The sequence below is a fragment of the Hemiscyllium ocellatum genome, chromosome 39, assembly GCF_020745735.1.
Source record: "Hemiscyllium ocellatum isolate sHemOce1 chromosome 39, sHemOce1.pat.X.cur, whole genome shotgun sequence".
In the NCBI taxonomy this organism is placed as follows: domain Eukaryota; kingdom Metazoa; phylum Chordata; class Chondrichthyes; order Orectolobiformes; family Hemiscylliidae; genus Hemiscyllium; species Hemiscyllium ocellatum.
This window is the reverse complement of record NC_083439.1, coordinates 40,490,589-40,508,679: the sequence shown is the minus strand read 5'-3', so window position 1 is coordinate 40,508,679 and position 18,091 is coordinate 40,490,589. Positions and strand designations below refer to the sequence as shown.

Genomic DNA, 18,091 nt, shown 5'->3' with positions numbered 1-18,091 from the left:
ACCAGAACTACGAAAAGAGGAAGAGGAACACCTATACAAGGTATTCGCCAAAAACGGATACCCGCGCAACTTTATCAACAGATGCCTAAGAGATAGACCACGGAACGAGGACATGCCACAACCAAAAGGACTAGCCACACTACCATACATCAGGAGCGTTTCAGAACTGACAGCCAGACTACTGCGACCCCTATGACTCATAACGGCACACAAACCAACAGCCACGCTCAGACAACAACTTACTAGAACAAAGGAGCCAATACCCAACATGAGCAAAACTAATGTAGTTTATAAAATACCATGCAAGGACTGCACAAAACACTATATAGGACAAACAGGAAGACAGCTAACAATCCGCATACATGAACACCAACTAGCCACGAAACGACACGACCAGCTATCCCTAGTAGCCACACACTCAGACAACAAGCAACATGAATTTGACTGGGAAAACACTACTATCATAGGGCAAGCCAGACAGAGAACAGCCAGGGAATTCCTAGAGGCATGGCATTCATCCACAAATTCCATCAACAGACACATCGACCTGGACCCAATATACCAATCACTACAGCGGACAGCTGAAACTGACACCCGGAAGCGGCAAGGACAGACCACTATAAATGCCGGAAGAAACATCAAAGAAGCGCTTCGCAGGAGGCTCCACAGCACTGATGATGTCTCCTAGCCAGGGGGCGAAACGTTTGCAACAAAAACTTCCAGCTCGGCGAACAGAATCACTACAACAACCTCTACTTTCGGGGAGAAGGTACAGAAACCTGAGCAGATGCACCAGCCAGTTTCTCAACAGTTTCTATACTACTGTTGTTAGAATATTGAATGGATTCACAAACTCTTAACATTTGCCCGTATCTGTGATTTTGTTTTTGCCACTGTTACCCATTATTTAGTGAACTATGCTACTTAACTTTGTGATCTGACTGTTTTGCTCGCAAGACAAAGCTTTTCACTGTACGTCAGTACACGTGACAATAAATTCAATTCAATTCAATTCAGTTGATGAGGGCAGAGGGGTGGATGTGGTCTATATGGACTTCAGTAAAGCGTTTGACAAGGTTCCTCATGATAGACTGGTTCGCAAGGTTAGATCTCATGTAATACAAGGAGAACTAGCCATTTGGATGCAGAACTGAAGGTAGAAGATAGAGCGTGGTAGTGGTGGAGGGTGCTTTTCAGACTGGAGGCCTGTGACCAGTGGTGTGCCACAAGGGTCAGTCCTGGGTCCACTGCTTTTTGTCATTCATATAAATGATTTGAATGTGGACATAAGAGCTATAGTTAGTAAGTTTGCAGACGACACCAAAATTGGAGGTGTAGTGGTCAGCGAAGAAGGTTATCTCAGAGTGCAATGGGATCTTGATCAGATAGGCCAATGGGCTGAGGAGTGGCAGATGGAGTTTCAATTTAGATAAATGTGAGGTGCTACATTTTGGATAGGTATTAGAGCAGAACTTATAAACTTAATGGTAAGGTCCTGAGGAGTATTGTTGAACAAAGAGAATTTGGAGTACAGGTTCATAGTTCCTTGAAAGTGAAGTCACAGATAGAGAGGATTGTGAAGAAGGCATTTACTTTGCTTTCATTTATTGGTCAAAGCATTGAGTACAGGAGTTGGTAGGTCATGCTATGGCTGTAGAAGACACTGGTTAGGCCACTTTTAGAATATTGTGTGCAGTTCTGGTCTCCCTCCTATCAAAAGGATGTTGTGAAACTTGAAAGGGTTCAGAAAAGATTTACAAGCATGTTGCCAGGGTTGGAGGATCTGAGCTCTAGGGAGAGGCTGCGGCTGTTTTTCTTGGAGTGTCTCATTCTACTGGAAATTTATTGGTTTCTATGAGATTCTAAACTCCAGTGACTATAGTCTTAACCAATCCACTGTCTCTTTTCGATTAGTCTTGCCGTCCTAGGAATCAATCTGGTGAACATTTGTTGTTCATAGCCAGAACCTTCCTCAGATAAAGAGATCAAAATTGCACACAATGTTCCAAATGTGGCCTCACCAAGACCCTGGACAATTGCAACACGACTTCCTTGCTCCTTCATTTGCATCCTCTCACTATGATGGTCAATACACTGTTTGCCTTCTTCACTGTCTGTTGCACCTAAGTTTCAACAACTGGTATACAAGGATACCCGAGTCTCATTGCATCAATCCCTTTCCCAATCTACTGCCATTCAGGTAAGATTCTGCTCCAATATTTTTGTCACTGAAGTAGATAATCTTACATTTATACACATTACACTTTATCTGTTTGCACTTGCCCACTCAATCAACTTGTCAAACTCAAAAATCACCATCTCTGTGCCTTCCTCACAACACACTCTTCCATCCAGCTTTGTGTTGCCTGCAAACTTTTAATTCCCTTAACTAAACCATTAATATATGTCATGAATATCTGGGGTCTAATGACTAGTAGTTGATGATTCATTGATTGCCGCTCAGGAAATGATCTATTTAGTTCTACTCTTTGTTTTTGTCTGCCAATCATAAGGTGAAAGGGTTTTCAAATGAGGGTTTGTTGTAGAGCTTAGGAACAAAAAGGGGCAGTCACACTGCTGGGAGTGCATTATACACACCCAAACAGTCAGCAGGTAAGATAGGAGCAGATATGAACACAATTCACTGAGGTTAATCAAAAGAATAACAGGGTTACTATATTAGGGGGTTTCAACTTCCCAATTTAAATTGGGATAGTCATAATGTAAAGGGTTTTGAGGAGGCAGGTTTTATATTTTTATGCCCATGGTCTTACGGTGCAATTCCAATTCTGGCAAATGAAGTTAGACAGGTGTTAGCAGTGGCAATGGAAGAGCAAATTACTGATGGTATCCACAACACCATGCATTGTAAGTTTGTTACATTAAAGGTAAAAAATGGTCAGAAAATAAAGGTTTTGCACTGAGGAAAGGCAGGTTTTATTAAAATAAGGCAGGATCTGACCAAAAGAGATTGGGAACAGCTCTGTAAATCTACAGCAGAACAATGGGAGGTGTTCAATATGGAATTGACAAGATTATAGGCCCAACATGTTTCAGTTCAAGTGAAATGGGGAAACAATAAGCTCAGAGAACCCTGGATGTCTAGGAATACTCAGAACTATATTAGAATGAGAAGAGAGGCCTTTAACAGGTACAAAGGGAGTAAATCAATGGAGGTGTGGAGGACAGAAAGTGCAGGAGGGAACTTGAGTGAACTTTTTGAAGAAATGACCAGTTGAATAGATGAGTGCAGTGCAGTTGATGTACTTTATATTGATTTCAACAAAGCCTTTGACAAGGTCCCACATGACAGACTGATAAAGAAGGTAAAACCACACAGGATCCTGGGCAACTTGACAAGTTACCACAATCGACATTTCGGGCAAGAGTCCTTCAGCATTTCTGATATGGGGCTCTTGCCCGAAACATCAATTGTCCTGCTCCTCGGATGCTGCCTGACCTGCTGTGCTTTTCCAGCACCCCACTCTCGACTCTGATCTCCAGCATCTGCAGTCCTCATTTTCTCCAAGTTACCACAATGCAGAATGTAGGCATGCATGCCAGGAGCAGCACTAGACATATCTGAAAATGAGGTGCCAACCTGATGAAGTTACCAAATAGAACTACTTGTTCTAACAGCATCAGCAGCAATTGACAGACAAGAGTTAAGCAATCTCACATATAATAGTTCTGCAGTCCCGACATATCCTATTGTGAATGGTGGAGGACAATTAACAACTCACTGGAGGGGTAGGCGTCACAAATATCTCCATCCTCAATGACAGAAAAGCAGAACACGTAAGGGCAAAAGATAAGGGTGAAGCATTTGCAGTGATCTTCAGCCAGAAGTGCCGAGTGGGTAATCCATCTCAGTCTCCTCCAGTGAGTCTTCAGCATTACAGACACCAGTCTTTAGCCAATGCGATTCACTCCATGCGATAGCAAGAAATGGATGAGGCACTGGATAATGCAAAGGCTATGGAGCCTGATAAATTTCAGTAAAAGCTCTGAAGACTTGCGTTCCAGAATTTGTCGCTCCCTTGGCCAAGCAGTTCCAGCACAGTTACAACACTGGCATCTACCGACAATGTGGAAAATTGCTCAGGTATGTCCTTTACACGAAATGCAGAACAAACCCAACCCGGTCAATTACCAGCCCATCAGTCTATTCTTGATTATTAAGAAGTGATGGAAGGTGTCATCGATACTGCTATCAAGCAATAATCTGCTCAGTGATGCTCAGTTTGTGCTCTGCCAGGGTTATTCACCTCATTATAGCCTTGGTTCAAACATGGACAAAAGAGTCAATTTGCAGAGGTGAGGAGAGAGTGAAAGCCCTTGGCTTCAATATTGCATTTGACTGAGTGCAAAACTGGAATCAATGGGGGCACACTTTTAGCTGGTTAGAGTCATATCCAACACATAGGAAGATGATTGTAGTTGTTAGAGGTCAGTCATCCTAGCTCCAGGACATCTCTGTCAGGATGGTATCCTAGGTCCAACAATCTTCCCTCCTCATCAGAGGTGCGTACGTTCGCTGATGACAGCACAATATACAGCGCTATTTGTAATCCCTCAGATAGATCAACTGCAGCAAGAACTGGACAATATCCATATTTGGGCTGGCAAGTAGCAAGTAACATTTGTAGCTCATAAATGCCAGACAATGACTATGTTTACTCAGAGACAATCTAATCACCCCTCAAAGAACGAAGAACCTTACAGCACAGGACCAGGCCCTTTGGTCCTCCTCTATCTAAATCTGCTGCCCATTTTCTAAAGATTTGTATCCCTTTGCTCCCTGCCATTCATGTATCTGTCGAGATACATAGAGTCATAAAGTCACAGAGATGTACAGCATGGAAACAGACCCTTCGGTCCAACCTGTCCATGCTGACTAGATATCCCAACCCAATCTAGTCTCACCTGCCAGCACCCGGCCCATATCCCTCCAAACCCTTCCTATTCATATACCCATCCAAATTCCTCTTAAATGTTGCAATTGTACCAGCCTCCATCACTTCCTCTGGTAGTTCATTCCATACATACACCACCCTCTGCGTGAAAAAGTTGCCCCTTAGGTCTCTTTTATATCTTTCCCCTCTCACCCTATACCTATGCCCTCTAGTTCTGGACTCCCGACCTCAGGGAAAAGACTTTGCTTATTTATCCTATCCATGCCCCTCATAATTTTGTAAACCTCTATAAGGTCACCCCTCAGCCTCCGATGCTGCAGGGAAAACAGGCCCAGCCTGCTCAGCCTCTCCCTATAGCTCAAATCCTCCAAACCTGGCAACATCCTTGTAAATCGTTTTTGAACCTTTTCAAATTTCACAACATCTTTCCGATAGGAAGGAGACCAGAAATGCACGCAATATTCCAACAGTGGCCTAAGTAACGTTCTGTACAGCCACATGACCTCCCAATTCCTGTACTTAATACTCTGACCAATAAAGGAAAACATACCAACGCCTTCTTCACTATCCTATCTATCTGGGAATCCACTTTCAAGGAGCTATGAACCTGCACTCCAAGGTCTCTTTGTCCAGCAACACTCCCTAGGACCTTACCATTATGAGTATAAGTCCTGCTAATATTTGCTTTCCCAAAATGCAGCACCTTGCATTTATCTGAATTAAACTCCATCTGCCACTTCTCAGCCTATTGGCCCATCTGGTGCAGATCCTGTTGTAATCTGAGGTAACCCTCTTTGCTGTCCACTACACCTCCAATTTTGGTGTCATCTGCAAACTTACTCACTGTACCTCTTATGCTCGCATCCAAATCATTTATGTAAATGACAAAAAGTAGAGGGCTCAGCACCGATCCTTGTGGCACTCCACTGGTCACAGGCCTCCAGTCTGAAAAACAATCCTCCAGCACCTACCTTTGAGCCAGTTCTGTATCCAAATGGCTAGTTCTCCCTGTATTCCATGAGATCTAACCTTGCTAATCAATCTCCTATGGAGAACCTTGTTGATCACCTTACTGAAGTCCATATAGATCACACCTACTGCTCTGCCCTCATCAATCCTCTTTGTTACTTTCACAAAAAACTCAATCAAGTTTGAGAGACATGATTTCCCACGCACAAAGCCATGTTGACTATCCTTGCCTTTCCAAATACATGTATCTCCTGTCCCTCAGGATTCCCTCCAACAACTTGCCCACCACCGAGGTCAGGCTCTCCGGTCTATTGTTCCCTGGCTTGTCTTTACTGCCCTTCTTAAACATACATCTTAAATGACGCTATCGTTCCTGCCCCTATGAACTCCACTGGCAGCAGATTCCAGGCACCCACCAACCTCTGCGTGAAGAACTTTCCATGTACATCTCCCCTAAACTTTTCCCCTCTCACTTTGAACTTGTGACCCCTAGTAATTGAGTCCTCCACTCTGGGAAAAAGCTTCTTGCTATCCACCCTGTCTACACCTCTCATGATTTTGTACACCTCAATCAGGACCCCCTCAACCACTTTCTTTCCAATGAAAATAATCCTAATCTACTCAATCTCTCCTCATAACTAGCGCCCTCCACTCCAGACAAAATCTTAGTGAACTTCCTCTGCACCCTCTCCAAAGCATCCACATCGTTTTGATAATGTGGCGACCAGAACTGTACGTATTATTCCAAATGTGGCCAAACCAAAGTCTTATATAATTGTAACATGACCTGCCAACTCTTGTACTCAAAACCTTGTCCAATGAAGGAAAGCATGCTTTATACCTTTTTGACCAATCTACTATTCTGAGTTGCCACCTTCAGGGAACAATGGACCTGAAGACTCATATCTCTCATCGATTTTCCACAGGACTTTTCCATTTACTGTACAGTTCATCTTGAATTGCTTCTTCCAAAATGCATCACCTCGTAGACTGAACTCCTTTTACCATTTCTCTGCCCAGCTCTTCGATCTATCAATATGCTGCTGTACTCTTCGACAGTCCCCTTCACTATTCGTCACTCCACCAATCTTTGTGTCATCTGTAAACTTGCTAATGAGGCAACCTACGAGTAAAAAATGAGGTCTGCAGATGCTGGAGATCACAGCTGCAAATGTGTTGCTGGTCAAAGCACAGCAGGTTAGGCAGCATCTCAGGAATAGAGAATTCGACGTTTCGAGCATAAGCCCTTCATCAGGAATAAGAGAGAGAGAGCCAAGCCGGCTGAGATAAAAGGTAGGGAGGAGGGACTAGGGGGAGGGGCGATGGAGGTGGGATAGGTGGAAGGAGGTCAAGGTGAGGGTGATAGGCCGGAGTGGGGTGGGGGCGGAGAGGTCAGGAAGAGGATTGCAGGTTAGGAGGGCGGTGCTGAGTTGAGGGAACCGACTATAGCCAACTGCCGCCGTGACATCAACCGACTCAACCTGTCCACCCCTCTCACCCACTCCAACCTCTCACCCTCAGAACGTGCAGCCCTCCACTCCCTCCGCTCCAATCCCAACCTCACCATCAAACCCGCAGACAAGGGAGGCGCGGTGGTAGTTTGGCGCACTGACCTGTACACCGCTGAAGCCAAACGCCAGCTCGCGGACGCCTCCTCTTATCGCCCCCTTGACCACGACCCCACCTCCCACCACCAAACCATCATCTCCCAGACCATCCAGGACCTCATCACCTCAGGGGATCTCCCATCCACCGCCTCCAACCTCATAGTCCCACAACCCCGCACCGCCCGTTTCTACCTCCTGCCCAAAATCCACAAACCTGCCTGCCCCGGCCGACCCATTGTCTCAGCCTGCTCCTGCCCCACCGAACTCATCTCCCAATACCTCGACACGGTCCTGTCCCCTTTAGTCCAAGAACTCCCCACCTACGTTCGGGACACCACCCACGCCCTCCACCTCCTCCAGGATTTTCGCTTCCCCGGTCCCCAACGCCTTATTTTCACTATGGACATCCAGTCCCTGTACACCTCCATCCCCCATCACGAAGGACTCAAAGCCCTCCGCTTCTTCCTTTCCCGCCGCACTAACCAGTACCCTTCCACTGACACCCTCCTTCGACTGACTGAACTGGTCCTCACCCTGAATAACTTCTCTTTTCAATCCTCCCACTTCCTCCAAACTAAAGGAGTTGCCATGGGCACCCGCATGGGCCCCAGCTATGCCTGCCTCTTTGTAGGATATGTGGAACAGTCCATCTTCCGCAACTACACTGGCACCACCCCCCACCTTTTCCTCCGCTACATCGATGACTGTATCGGCGCTGCCTCGTGCTCCCACGAGGAGGTTGAACAGTTCATCAACTTTACTAACACCTTCCATCCCGACCTCAAATTCACCTGGACTGTCTCAGACTCCTCCCTCCCCTTCCTAGACCTTTCCATTTCTATCTCGGGCGACCGACTCAACACAGACATCTATTATAAACCGACTGACTCCCACAGCTACCTGGACTACACCTCCTCCCACCCTGCCCCCTGTAAAAACGCCATCCCATATTCCCAATTCCTTCGTCTCCGCCGCATCTGCTCCCAGGAGGACCAATTCCAACACCGCACAACCCAGATGGCCTCCTTCTTCAAGGACCGCAGATTCCCCCCAGACGTGATCGACGATGCCCTCCACCGCATCTCCTCCACTTCCCGCTCCTCCGCCCTTGAGCCCCGCTCCTCCAACCGCCACCAAGACAGAACCCCACTGGTTCTCACCTACCACCCCACCAACCTGCGCATACAACGTATTATCCGCCGCCATTTCCGCCACCTCCAAACGGACCCCACCACCAAGGATATATTTCCCTCCCCTCCCCTATCAGCGTTCCGCAAGGACCACTCCCTTCGTGACTCCCTTGTCAGATCCACACCCCCCACCAACCCAACCTCCACCCCCGGCACCTTCCCCTGCAACCGCAGGAAATGTAAAACTTGCGCCCACACCTCCACACTCACTTCCCTCCAAGGCCCCAAGGGATCCTTCCATATCCGCCACAAGTTCACCTGTACCTCCACACACATCATCTATTGCATCCGCTGCACCCGATGTGGCCTCCTCTATATTGGTGAGACAGGCCGCTTACTTGCGGAACGCTTCAGAGAACACCTCTGGGCCGCCCGAACCAACCAACCCAATCACCCCGTGGCTCAACACTTTAACTCCCCCTCCCACTCCACCGAGGACATGCAGGTCCTTGGACTCCTCCACCGGCAGAACACAACTACACGACGGCTGGAGGAGGAGCGCCTCATCTTCCGCCTGGGAACCCTCCAACCACAAGGTATGAATTCAGATTTCTCCAGCTTCCTCATTTCCCCTCCCCCCACCTTGTCTCAGTCGGTTCCCTCAACTCAGCACCGCCCTCCTAACCTGCAATCCTCTTCCTGACCTCTCCGCCCCCACCCCACTCCGGCCTATCACCCTCACCTTGACCTCCTTCCACCTATCCCACCTCCATCGCCCCTCCCCCTAGTCCCTCCTCCCTACCTTTTATCTCAGCCGGCTTGGCTCTCTCTCTCTTATTCCTGATGAAGGGCTTATGCTCGAAACGTCGAATTCTCTATTCCTGAGATGCTGCCTAACCTGCTGTGCTTTGACCAGCAACACATTTGCAGCAATGAGGCAACCTACACCTTCTTCCCAATCATTTACATATATCACAAACAACAGTGGTTCCAGCATGGATCCCTGTGGGACAGCACTGGTCACTGGTCTCCATTTTTGGAAGCTCACTTCCACTGCTACTCTGTCTCCTGTTGCCCAACCAGCTCTCTATCCAACTAGCTAGAACACCATGGACTCCTTGCAACTTCAGTTTCTTCATCAGCCTACAATGGGGAACCTTATCAAACACCTTACCAAAATCCATGTGTATGACATCTACATCCCTTCCCTCATCAATCAACTTTGTTATCTCTTCAAAGACTTCTATTAGGTTTGTAAGACATGACCCTCCCTGCACAACACTGTGCTGCCTATCATTGATAAGCCCATTTTCTTCCAAATGAGTATATCCTAGTCCTCCATTCCTTCGCAAGTAGTTTCCATACCACTGACATCAGGCTCACAGGTTTGTAATTACCTGGATTATCACTGCTACCCTTCTTAAACAAGGGGACAACATTAGCAATTCTCCAGTTCTCTGGGACCTCAACCATATTCAAGGATGCTGCAAAGATGTCTGTTAAAGCTCCAGCTATTTCCTCTCTCCTGCCCTCAATAACCTGGGATAGATCTTATCTGGACCTGGGGACTTGTCCACCTTAATGCCTTTTAAAATACACAACATTCCTCCCCTCCTTATGTCGACTGACCTAAAGTAATTAAAGATCTATCCTTAACTTCAACATCCGCCATGTCCCTCTCCTCGGTGAATACTGATGCAAAGTACTCATTAAAAATCTCACCCATTTTCTCTGACTCCATGCGTATCTTGCTTCCTTCGTCCTTGAGTGGGCCAACCTTTCCAGACTTATCCTCTTGCTCCTTATATATGAATAAAAGGCTTTGAGGTTTTCCTTAATTCTGCACACATGGAGGAGAAAGTGAGGACTGCAGATGCTGAAGATTAGAGCTGAAAAATGTGTTGCTGGAAAAGCGAAGCAGGTCAGGCAGCATCCAAGAAGCAGGAAAATCAAGGTTTTGGGCATAAGCCCTTCTTCAGGAATAAGGAAGGTGTGCCAAGCAGGCTAAGATAAAAGGTAGAGAGGAGGAACTTGGGGGAGGGGCGTTGGGAATGCGATAGGTGGAAGGAGGTCAAGGTGAGGGTGATAGGCCAGAGACGGGGTGGGGCGGAGAGGTCAGGAAGAAGATTGCAGGTGCTGAGTCTGAGGGTTGGGACTGAGATAAGGTGAGGGGAGGGGAAATGAGAAAGCTGGAGAAATCTGCATTCATCCCTTGTGGTTGGAGGGTTCCTAGGCGGAAGATGAGGCACTCTTTCTCCAGGCTTCGTGTTGCCATGTCTAGCGATGGAGGAGGCCAAGGACCTGCACGTCCTTGGCGGAACGGGAGGGGGAGTTAAAGTGTTCAGCCACGGGGCGATTGGGTTAGTTGGTGCGGGTGTCCCAAAGGTGTTAGGCGGCCTGTCTCCTCAATGTAGAGGAGACCACATCGGGTGCAGCAGATGCAGTAAATGATGTGTGTGTGGAGGTGCAGGTAAATTTGTGATGGATATGGAAGGATACCTTGGGGCCTTGGAGGGAAGTGAGCGGGGAGGTGTGGGCACAAGTTCTGCATTTCTTGCAGGAGAAGGTGCCAGGAGTGGAGGTTGGGTTGGTGGGGGGTGTGGACCTAACGAGGGAGTCGCGGAGGGAGTGGTCTTTCCAGAACGCTGATGGGGTCTGTTTGGAGGATATATTTCCCTCCCCTCCCCTATCAGCATTCCGGAAAGACCACTCCCTCCGCGACTCCCTCATCAGGTCCACACCCTCCCACCAACCCAACCTCTGGGTTGGGTCAACACGCCGGCTGGAGGAAGAGCACCTCATCTTCCGCCTAGGAACCCTCCAACCATAAGGGATGAATGAGATTTCTCCAGCTTTCTCATTTCCCCTACCCCCACCTTATCTCAGTCCCAACCCTCGGAACTCAGCACTGCCTTCTTGACCTGCAATCTTCTTCCCAACCTCTCCGCCCCCACCCCCTCTCCGGCCTATCACCCTCACCTTAACCTCCTTCCACGTATCACATTCCCAATGCCCGTCCCCCAAGTCCCTCCTCCCTATCTTTTACCTTAGCCTGCTTGGCACACTTTTCTCATTCCTGAAGAAGGGCTTATGCCCGAAATGTCGATTCTCCTGCTCCTTGGATGCTGCCTGACCTGCTGCGCTTTTCCAGCAACACATTTTTCAGCTCAAGAATATCTCATGACCCATCTTAGCCCCCCTAATTCCTCATTTAAGATTGGTCCTACATTCCCGATATTCATTCAAGGCTTTGTATATCTTCAGTCACCTACACCTTATGTCCGCATCCTTTTTCCTCTTAGCTAGTCTCACAATTTCACCTGTCATCCATAGTTCCCTAATCTTGGCATTTTTGTCCCTCATTTTCACAGGAGCATACCTCTCCTGAACTCTAATCAACCTCTCTTCAAAAGCCTCCCACATAGCGAATGTGGATTTCCCTTCAAACAGCTGCTCCCAATCTACATTTTCCAGCTCCTACCAAATTTCAGTATAGTTGGCCTTCCCTCAGTTTAGCACTCTTCCTTTGGGACCACTCTCGTCTTTGTCCATAAGTATTCTAAAACTTATGATCATTATTCCCAAAGTAATTCCCTACTGAACCACGGTGGCTCAGTGGTTAGCACTGCTGCCTCACAGCACCTAGGTTCAATTCCAGCCTCAGGCAACTGTGTGGAGTTTGCACATTCTCCCCGTGTCTGCGTGGGTTTCTTCCGCGTGCTCCAGTTTCCTCCCACCATCCAAAGATGTGCAGGTTAGGTGAATTGGCCATGCTAAATTGCCCATAACGCTAGGTGCAATAGTCAGAGGGAAATGGGACTGGGTGGGTCACTCTTCGGAGGGTCGGTGTGGACTTGTTGGGCCAAAGGGCCTGTTTCCACATTGTACGGAATCTAATCTATCCAATGTATGGAAACATCAACCTGAGCTGAAAACGTGTTGCTGGAAAAGCGGGCACGTTTCGGGCACGAGCCCTTCTCCTGCTCCTTGGATGCTGCCTGATCTGCTGCGCTTTTCCAGCAACACGTTTTCAGCTCTGATCTCCAGCATCTGCAGTCCTCACTTTCTCTCCATAGAAACATCAACCACCTGGTCGAGCTCATTTCCCAACATCAGGTCCAGTATGGCCCCTTCCAGAGTTGGACTATTTACATACAGCTCTCGAAAACCCTCCTGGATGCTAGTTACAAATTCTGATCCATCCAAACATCAAACACCAAGTGAATCTCAGTCAATGTTAGGAAAACTAAAATTTTCGATCACCCTTTGCTCCTAAGTCTTTCAATGATCTTTCTACATATTTGTAACTCTATTTCATGTTCACTGTTGGGACACCCGTAATACAGTCTCAACATTGTTACTGCACCCTTCCTATTTCTGAGCTCTGCTCGAGTTTTCCATAGTGTCCTCTTTTCAGCACAGCTTGATATCTTTTAAAATTCAATAGTGTCACCATCACTAAATCCCCCCAGATTCAATATTTTTGGGGTTACTATTGACAAGAAACTCAACTGGACATAATCACATAAACTTAATGGTTATAACAGCAGATCAGAGGCTAGGAATACTCACCTCCTGACTTCTGACAGACCATCCACCATCGATGGTCCAAAATCAGCTTTGTAATAGAATTTTCCCCACTTTCCTGGATGGATCCATCTCTAGCAACATTCAAAAAGCAGGACACCTATCATGACAAAGCACCCCGCGTGATTGACGCCACATTAACAAGCATCCACTCCCTCCATCACTGAGGCTCAGTTGCATCAGCATGTACTCCCTACAAGATGCACTGCAGAAATTCACTAAAGATCCTTAGACAGCAACTTCCAAACCCATAATCAATTCCATGTAGAAGGTCGAGGCCAACAGATACATGGGAACACCACTTCCTTCCAGGCTACTCATTATCCTGACTTGGAAGGATAACTTGAAGGTTAACCTTCAGCATGTGGACTGCAGCAGTTCCCCTTCTCAAGGGCAACTAGGTACAGGCAATAAACTACTGGCCAGCCAGAGATTTGCACATCCTGTGAGTGAATAAAAAACGTTACATAGAAAATTGGCTGAGTGGGAGGAAACAGAAGGTGGTGGTAGAAAGCTGTTTGTGTGATTGGAAGCTGGTGTCCTGTGGCATACCTCAGGAAGCAGTGTAGATTAGATTACGTACAGTGTGGAAACAGGCCCTTCGGCCCAACAAGTCCAGATCAGGTAGCTATTTTCTATACCTGCACCAGGTTGCCACCATTAGATACATATTTCCCCTCCCTCCTTCGTCAGACCTCTGTAGGGACTATGACACCTTGGTTCACTCCTCTTCCATACCCAATGGCAGTTTCCCATATAATGGCAGCAAGTGTAATACCTACCCATTTATGTCCTTCCTCTTCATTACCCAAAGCCCATCCAGATGGAGCAGTCACTTACCCACACTTCACTCAATCTAGTGTACTGCATTCATGGTACACAATGTGGTTTCCTCGACATCGGGGAGACGAAAAGTAGACTGGACAACTGTTTTGCACAACACCTACTTTCTGTCTGCAAAAATTATCCTGAAGTTCTGCCTGGCTGCCACATCAACATACCACGTAGAGTCGCAGACACACTGATAGGGTCAACCCTGTCTTGGGTTTGCCGCAATGCTCCAGTGAAGCTCAGCACAAGCTGGAAGAACAGGATCTCACTTTCCACGTTCAGGACTCAATATCGAGTTCAATAATTTTAAGGTCTGAGCATCTTCTCCCATATCCTTACCCCAACCTCTATTTGTCATCACATGAGTTGCTACTACAACCAACCTTTCGACAGCTACTAATGATCCCTATTAGCAGCTATTGATTCTCCTAGACTAACCATTACCTATTCCTTTTGCCTGCCCAACTCTGTTCTCACCTTTGAGCTTCATCTCCGCCTATTGTTTGCTCATCCCACCCACCCCATTTTCAGCTCATATCCCAATCTTTCCTAGCAACAATCAGTTCTTAAGAAGGGTCACTGGACCAGAAATGTTATCTCCATCACTTGACAGATGTTACCAGAACAGCTGGATCTTTCCAGCAATTTCTGTTTTTGTCTGAATTCCTACCTGAAAATTTAAATTATATTGTTGAGAATGAGGAGGGTATGATAATTAAGTTTGTGAATAACACAAAAATTGGCTAGGTGCTTACAGTGAGGAAGGTCTTAAGTTACAGGAGGACACAAATGGATTGATTAGATAGGCATTTCAGTGGCAGATGGAATTTAACCTGATAAGTGTGAGGTGATGTATTTTGGAAGAAGTAACAAAACATTGAATGGAATGACACTAGGAAGCTCAGAGAACAGTAGGATCTTGGGGTACTTGTCCACAAGTGACTAAGGATGGAGGTACACATTAATAGGGTAGTTAAGAAGGCATATGGGACACTTGCCTTTATCAATCAAAGCAAAGACTATAAGACCAAAAATGTGCACGTTAGGTGAAATGGCCATGCTAAATTGTCCAAAATTGGCAGGGATGTGCAGAATAAGTGGGTTAGCCATAGGAAATGTAGGTTTACAGGAATAGGGTAGGAAGATGGGTCTGGGTGAGATGCTCTTCGGAGGGTTGGCGTGGACCCATTGGGCCTTTTGGCCTGTTTCCACACTGGAGGGTTTCTATAAAGAAAAACAAGATTATGTAGAAATACAGAAATTGGTTAAGCCGCAGCTGGATATGCATGCAGTCCTGGTCACCACACCATAGGAAAGATATAATTGCAATGAAGTGGGTCTGGAGAATATTGCTTGAGATGGAGTGTTTTAGCTATGTAGAGAGACTAGATAAGCTTGGGTTGTTTTATTTGGAGCAGAAAAGACTGAGGAAGGACCTGATAAAGGTATGAACGGTTATGACAGGCATGGAGAGGGTGGATAGAATGCAGTTTTTCCCCTTAGTTGAAGGGCCAATATCAAAGGGGTTGTGGCAAGAGGTTTAGAAGGGATATGAGAAAATATTATTTCACTCAGTGGGTGGTGGGAACCTTGAAATGCACTGTCTGAGAGGGAGAAAATTTCGGAATCTTTAAAGTTGCATAATTGAATGAGCAGTTGAAAATACATAACATTCAAGACTATGTGCCGAGTGCAGGAAAGTGGGTTTACTGAAGATTGAGAGTCAGAGACTTTTTGTCGATGCAGACCTGATGGGCTAAAGGGCCTTTACTGTACTGTATGGTTCTATACGTGTTTATCCATATTATCCCCTAATCCCACATGCTTTAATTTTACATGCTAATCTCTTATGTGAGACCTTAATGACATCTTCTGAAAGTCAAAGTAAACACATTCCCCTGGCTCCTCCTTATCAACTTTAAGATGTGACTAGAAATTCATGTTGGCTCTGCTTAATCCTGTCAGTCCTGAAGGTAAAAGGCTGAAATTAATCTCATCTAATCTTTGAAACTGGCAAACAAGAAGGAAAATATTCTTGCTGTAATATACATACTTCTGTAATATAGGAAACACTGGTCAACCAGTAACTGATGCCCTATTCCTTTGTTCCTTTGAAGGCATTAAGAGCTTCCACGAAACCTGGGGCTGGTTTCTCCTGCATACGGGACTTGATTGGTGTGGCAATTTCCTATCTGACGGGCATTGGTTGGGTTTTAAACAACAATCCAGCAGGTCCTCTGGTCAGTTTCTCATGTTAGCCCAGCTATCACCAGTTTTGTTGATTTCAAGTTCAAAACAGATTCTGAACCCACCATCTTTTATTTTGGATTTCTGATCGAGTGCCAGAACTGCAAGATGCACCACAATAGACCAGATATTATTACAAACATGATTTACAAGGTAATATTAAAACCACTAAGATGTTTGTTTAAAATTACAAAAAAATTGACACAAACATTCAAGTAGTACAATAACAACTCAAATGGATAATCAAAGTGATTTTTGTAGGGCAAATTCTTACATGATCGGCAATATCCAGATCACATTCTGCATCAATTAGTAGCTTGACAATGGAGTCACGGTTGTGCAGCACTGCAAGATGTATTGGACTGGCCCCTTGCTGTAAAAGACAGACATGTCACTAATGGCAGTCTAGACAAACACTTGCAAAGTCACGGACCTCACTTGATATGAACTGTGAACTGCAACTGAAATATAAACATAGCTAGAGTATTACTGAAAAAGAGAAATACTGTGGTGAAATGTATTGTCTTTCAGCCATCAGGTTAAAATGCAAAAATACCAAAACTTCAAAGAGAACAAGTTAATTTTCCATGTGCAGGACCGACAGTAAAGATATATCTTAGTGAGAAAGAAGTCTTTAGGGAAAATATTAGTAAGACAGATAGGACATATTAGCAGAAGTAGGCTATTCAGCCCATTGGATCTATTCAGCCATTCAATGACGCAATAGCTGATCTGATAATCTCCACCTGCACTCTCCTGTCTTTTTGCCCACAGTCCTTGATTCCCTTACTGATTAAATATCTGTCTCAGCATTGAATATGCTTAATAGCCCAGCCTCAACAGCCCTCTGTGGTAATGATTCCACAGGTTCGCTACTCTGAGAGAAAAAATTCATCCTCATCTCCTTCCTGAATGTGCAATACCTATTCTTAAATTATGTCCTCATTCTCCCACCACATGCCTACTCTATCCATCCTGTCAACTGCTAAGAATCTAGCATGTGGAGAAGACATGGGCATGATAAAGCAAATGGGAGGACCAGAAAGCTAAATTATATCTATTTCAATACAGAGTCTGACTGATAAGACAGGTGACTTAAGATGTTGATCAATGTATAGAAATATGCTACTGAGCTGGTTAAAGGAAGGGCAGGACTGGCAGCTCAATATTGAAAGATATAGAGGTTTCAGGTATGGGAGGGGCAGTGGTGTAAGAGAAGTAGGGCATCATCTTAGTGATAAAGGACACCATCACTGCAGTATTGAGGGAGGAGTTTAATAAAGGAGAAAAAGGAAGCATATGTTTGTTACTGAGCATTAAAAACAGATAGCCCTTCAAGTGTATAGACAGTGTTGTGGGAGAGCAAAGAAGGCAACAAAATATCTTTGACAGGAAGGATTAAGGAAAACCTCACGGCATTTTATAAATATATTAAGAGCAAGCGGATTACTGGGAAAGAATGGAATATATTAGGGACCAAATGGGCAATTGTGTATGGAGCTGGTGGACTTACGTCAAATCTTAAATGAATATTTCTCATCAGTAAGACAAAGAAGTTTGGCACTATAGTTGGAGATTTTAGTTGGCATGGTGATGTTCTAGAGCAAGCTAAGGTTAATAAGAAGGAGATATTGGATGCTTTAGAGGGCATTAAGGACACAAATCCTCAGGGCCTGATGAGATACCTTTCATAGCAGCCTAGGGTAAAAAGAGTGGATATTGCTGAGGCACTACCAGAGATAGTTAATACTTTGTTGCCACGGATGAGGTGGCCAACAGCCTCCAGATGACTGGATGATCAATG

At 45.8% G+C, this 18,091-nt stretch overlaps 1 protein-coding gene across 2 annotated transcripts in view; it reads right to left on the bottom strand.

Moving 5' to 3' along the window:
* ankdd1a (ankyrin repeat and death domain containing 1A) overlaps positions 1-18,091 on the bottom strand; it is a 273,678-nt gene that overhangs the window by 123,748 nt on the left and 131,839 nt on the right. For both annotated transcript variants that reach the window (XM_060853051.1, XM_060853052.1), the window contains exon 10: positions 16,562-16,660. In XM_060853051.1, coding sequence (XP_060709034.1) covers positions 16,562-16,660 — 99 coding nt within the window. The remainder of the gene's footprint in view (positions 1-16,561; positions 16,661-18,091) is intronic.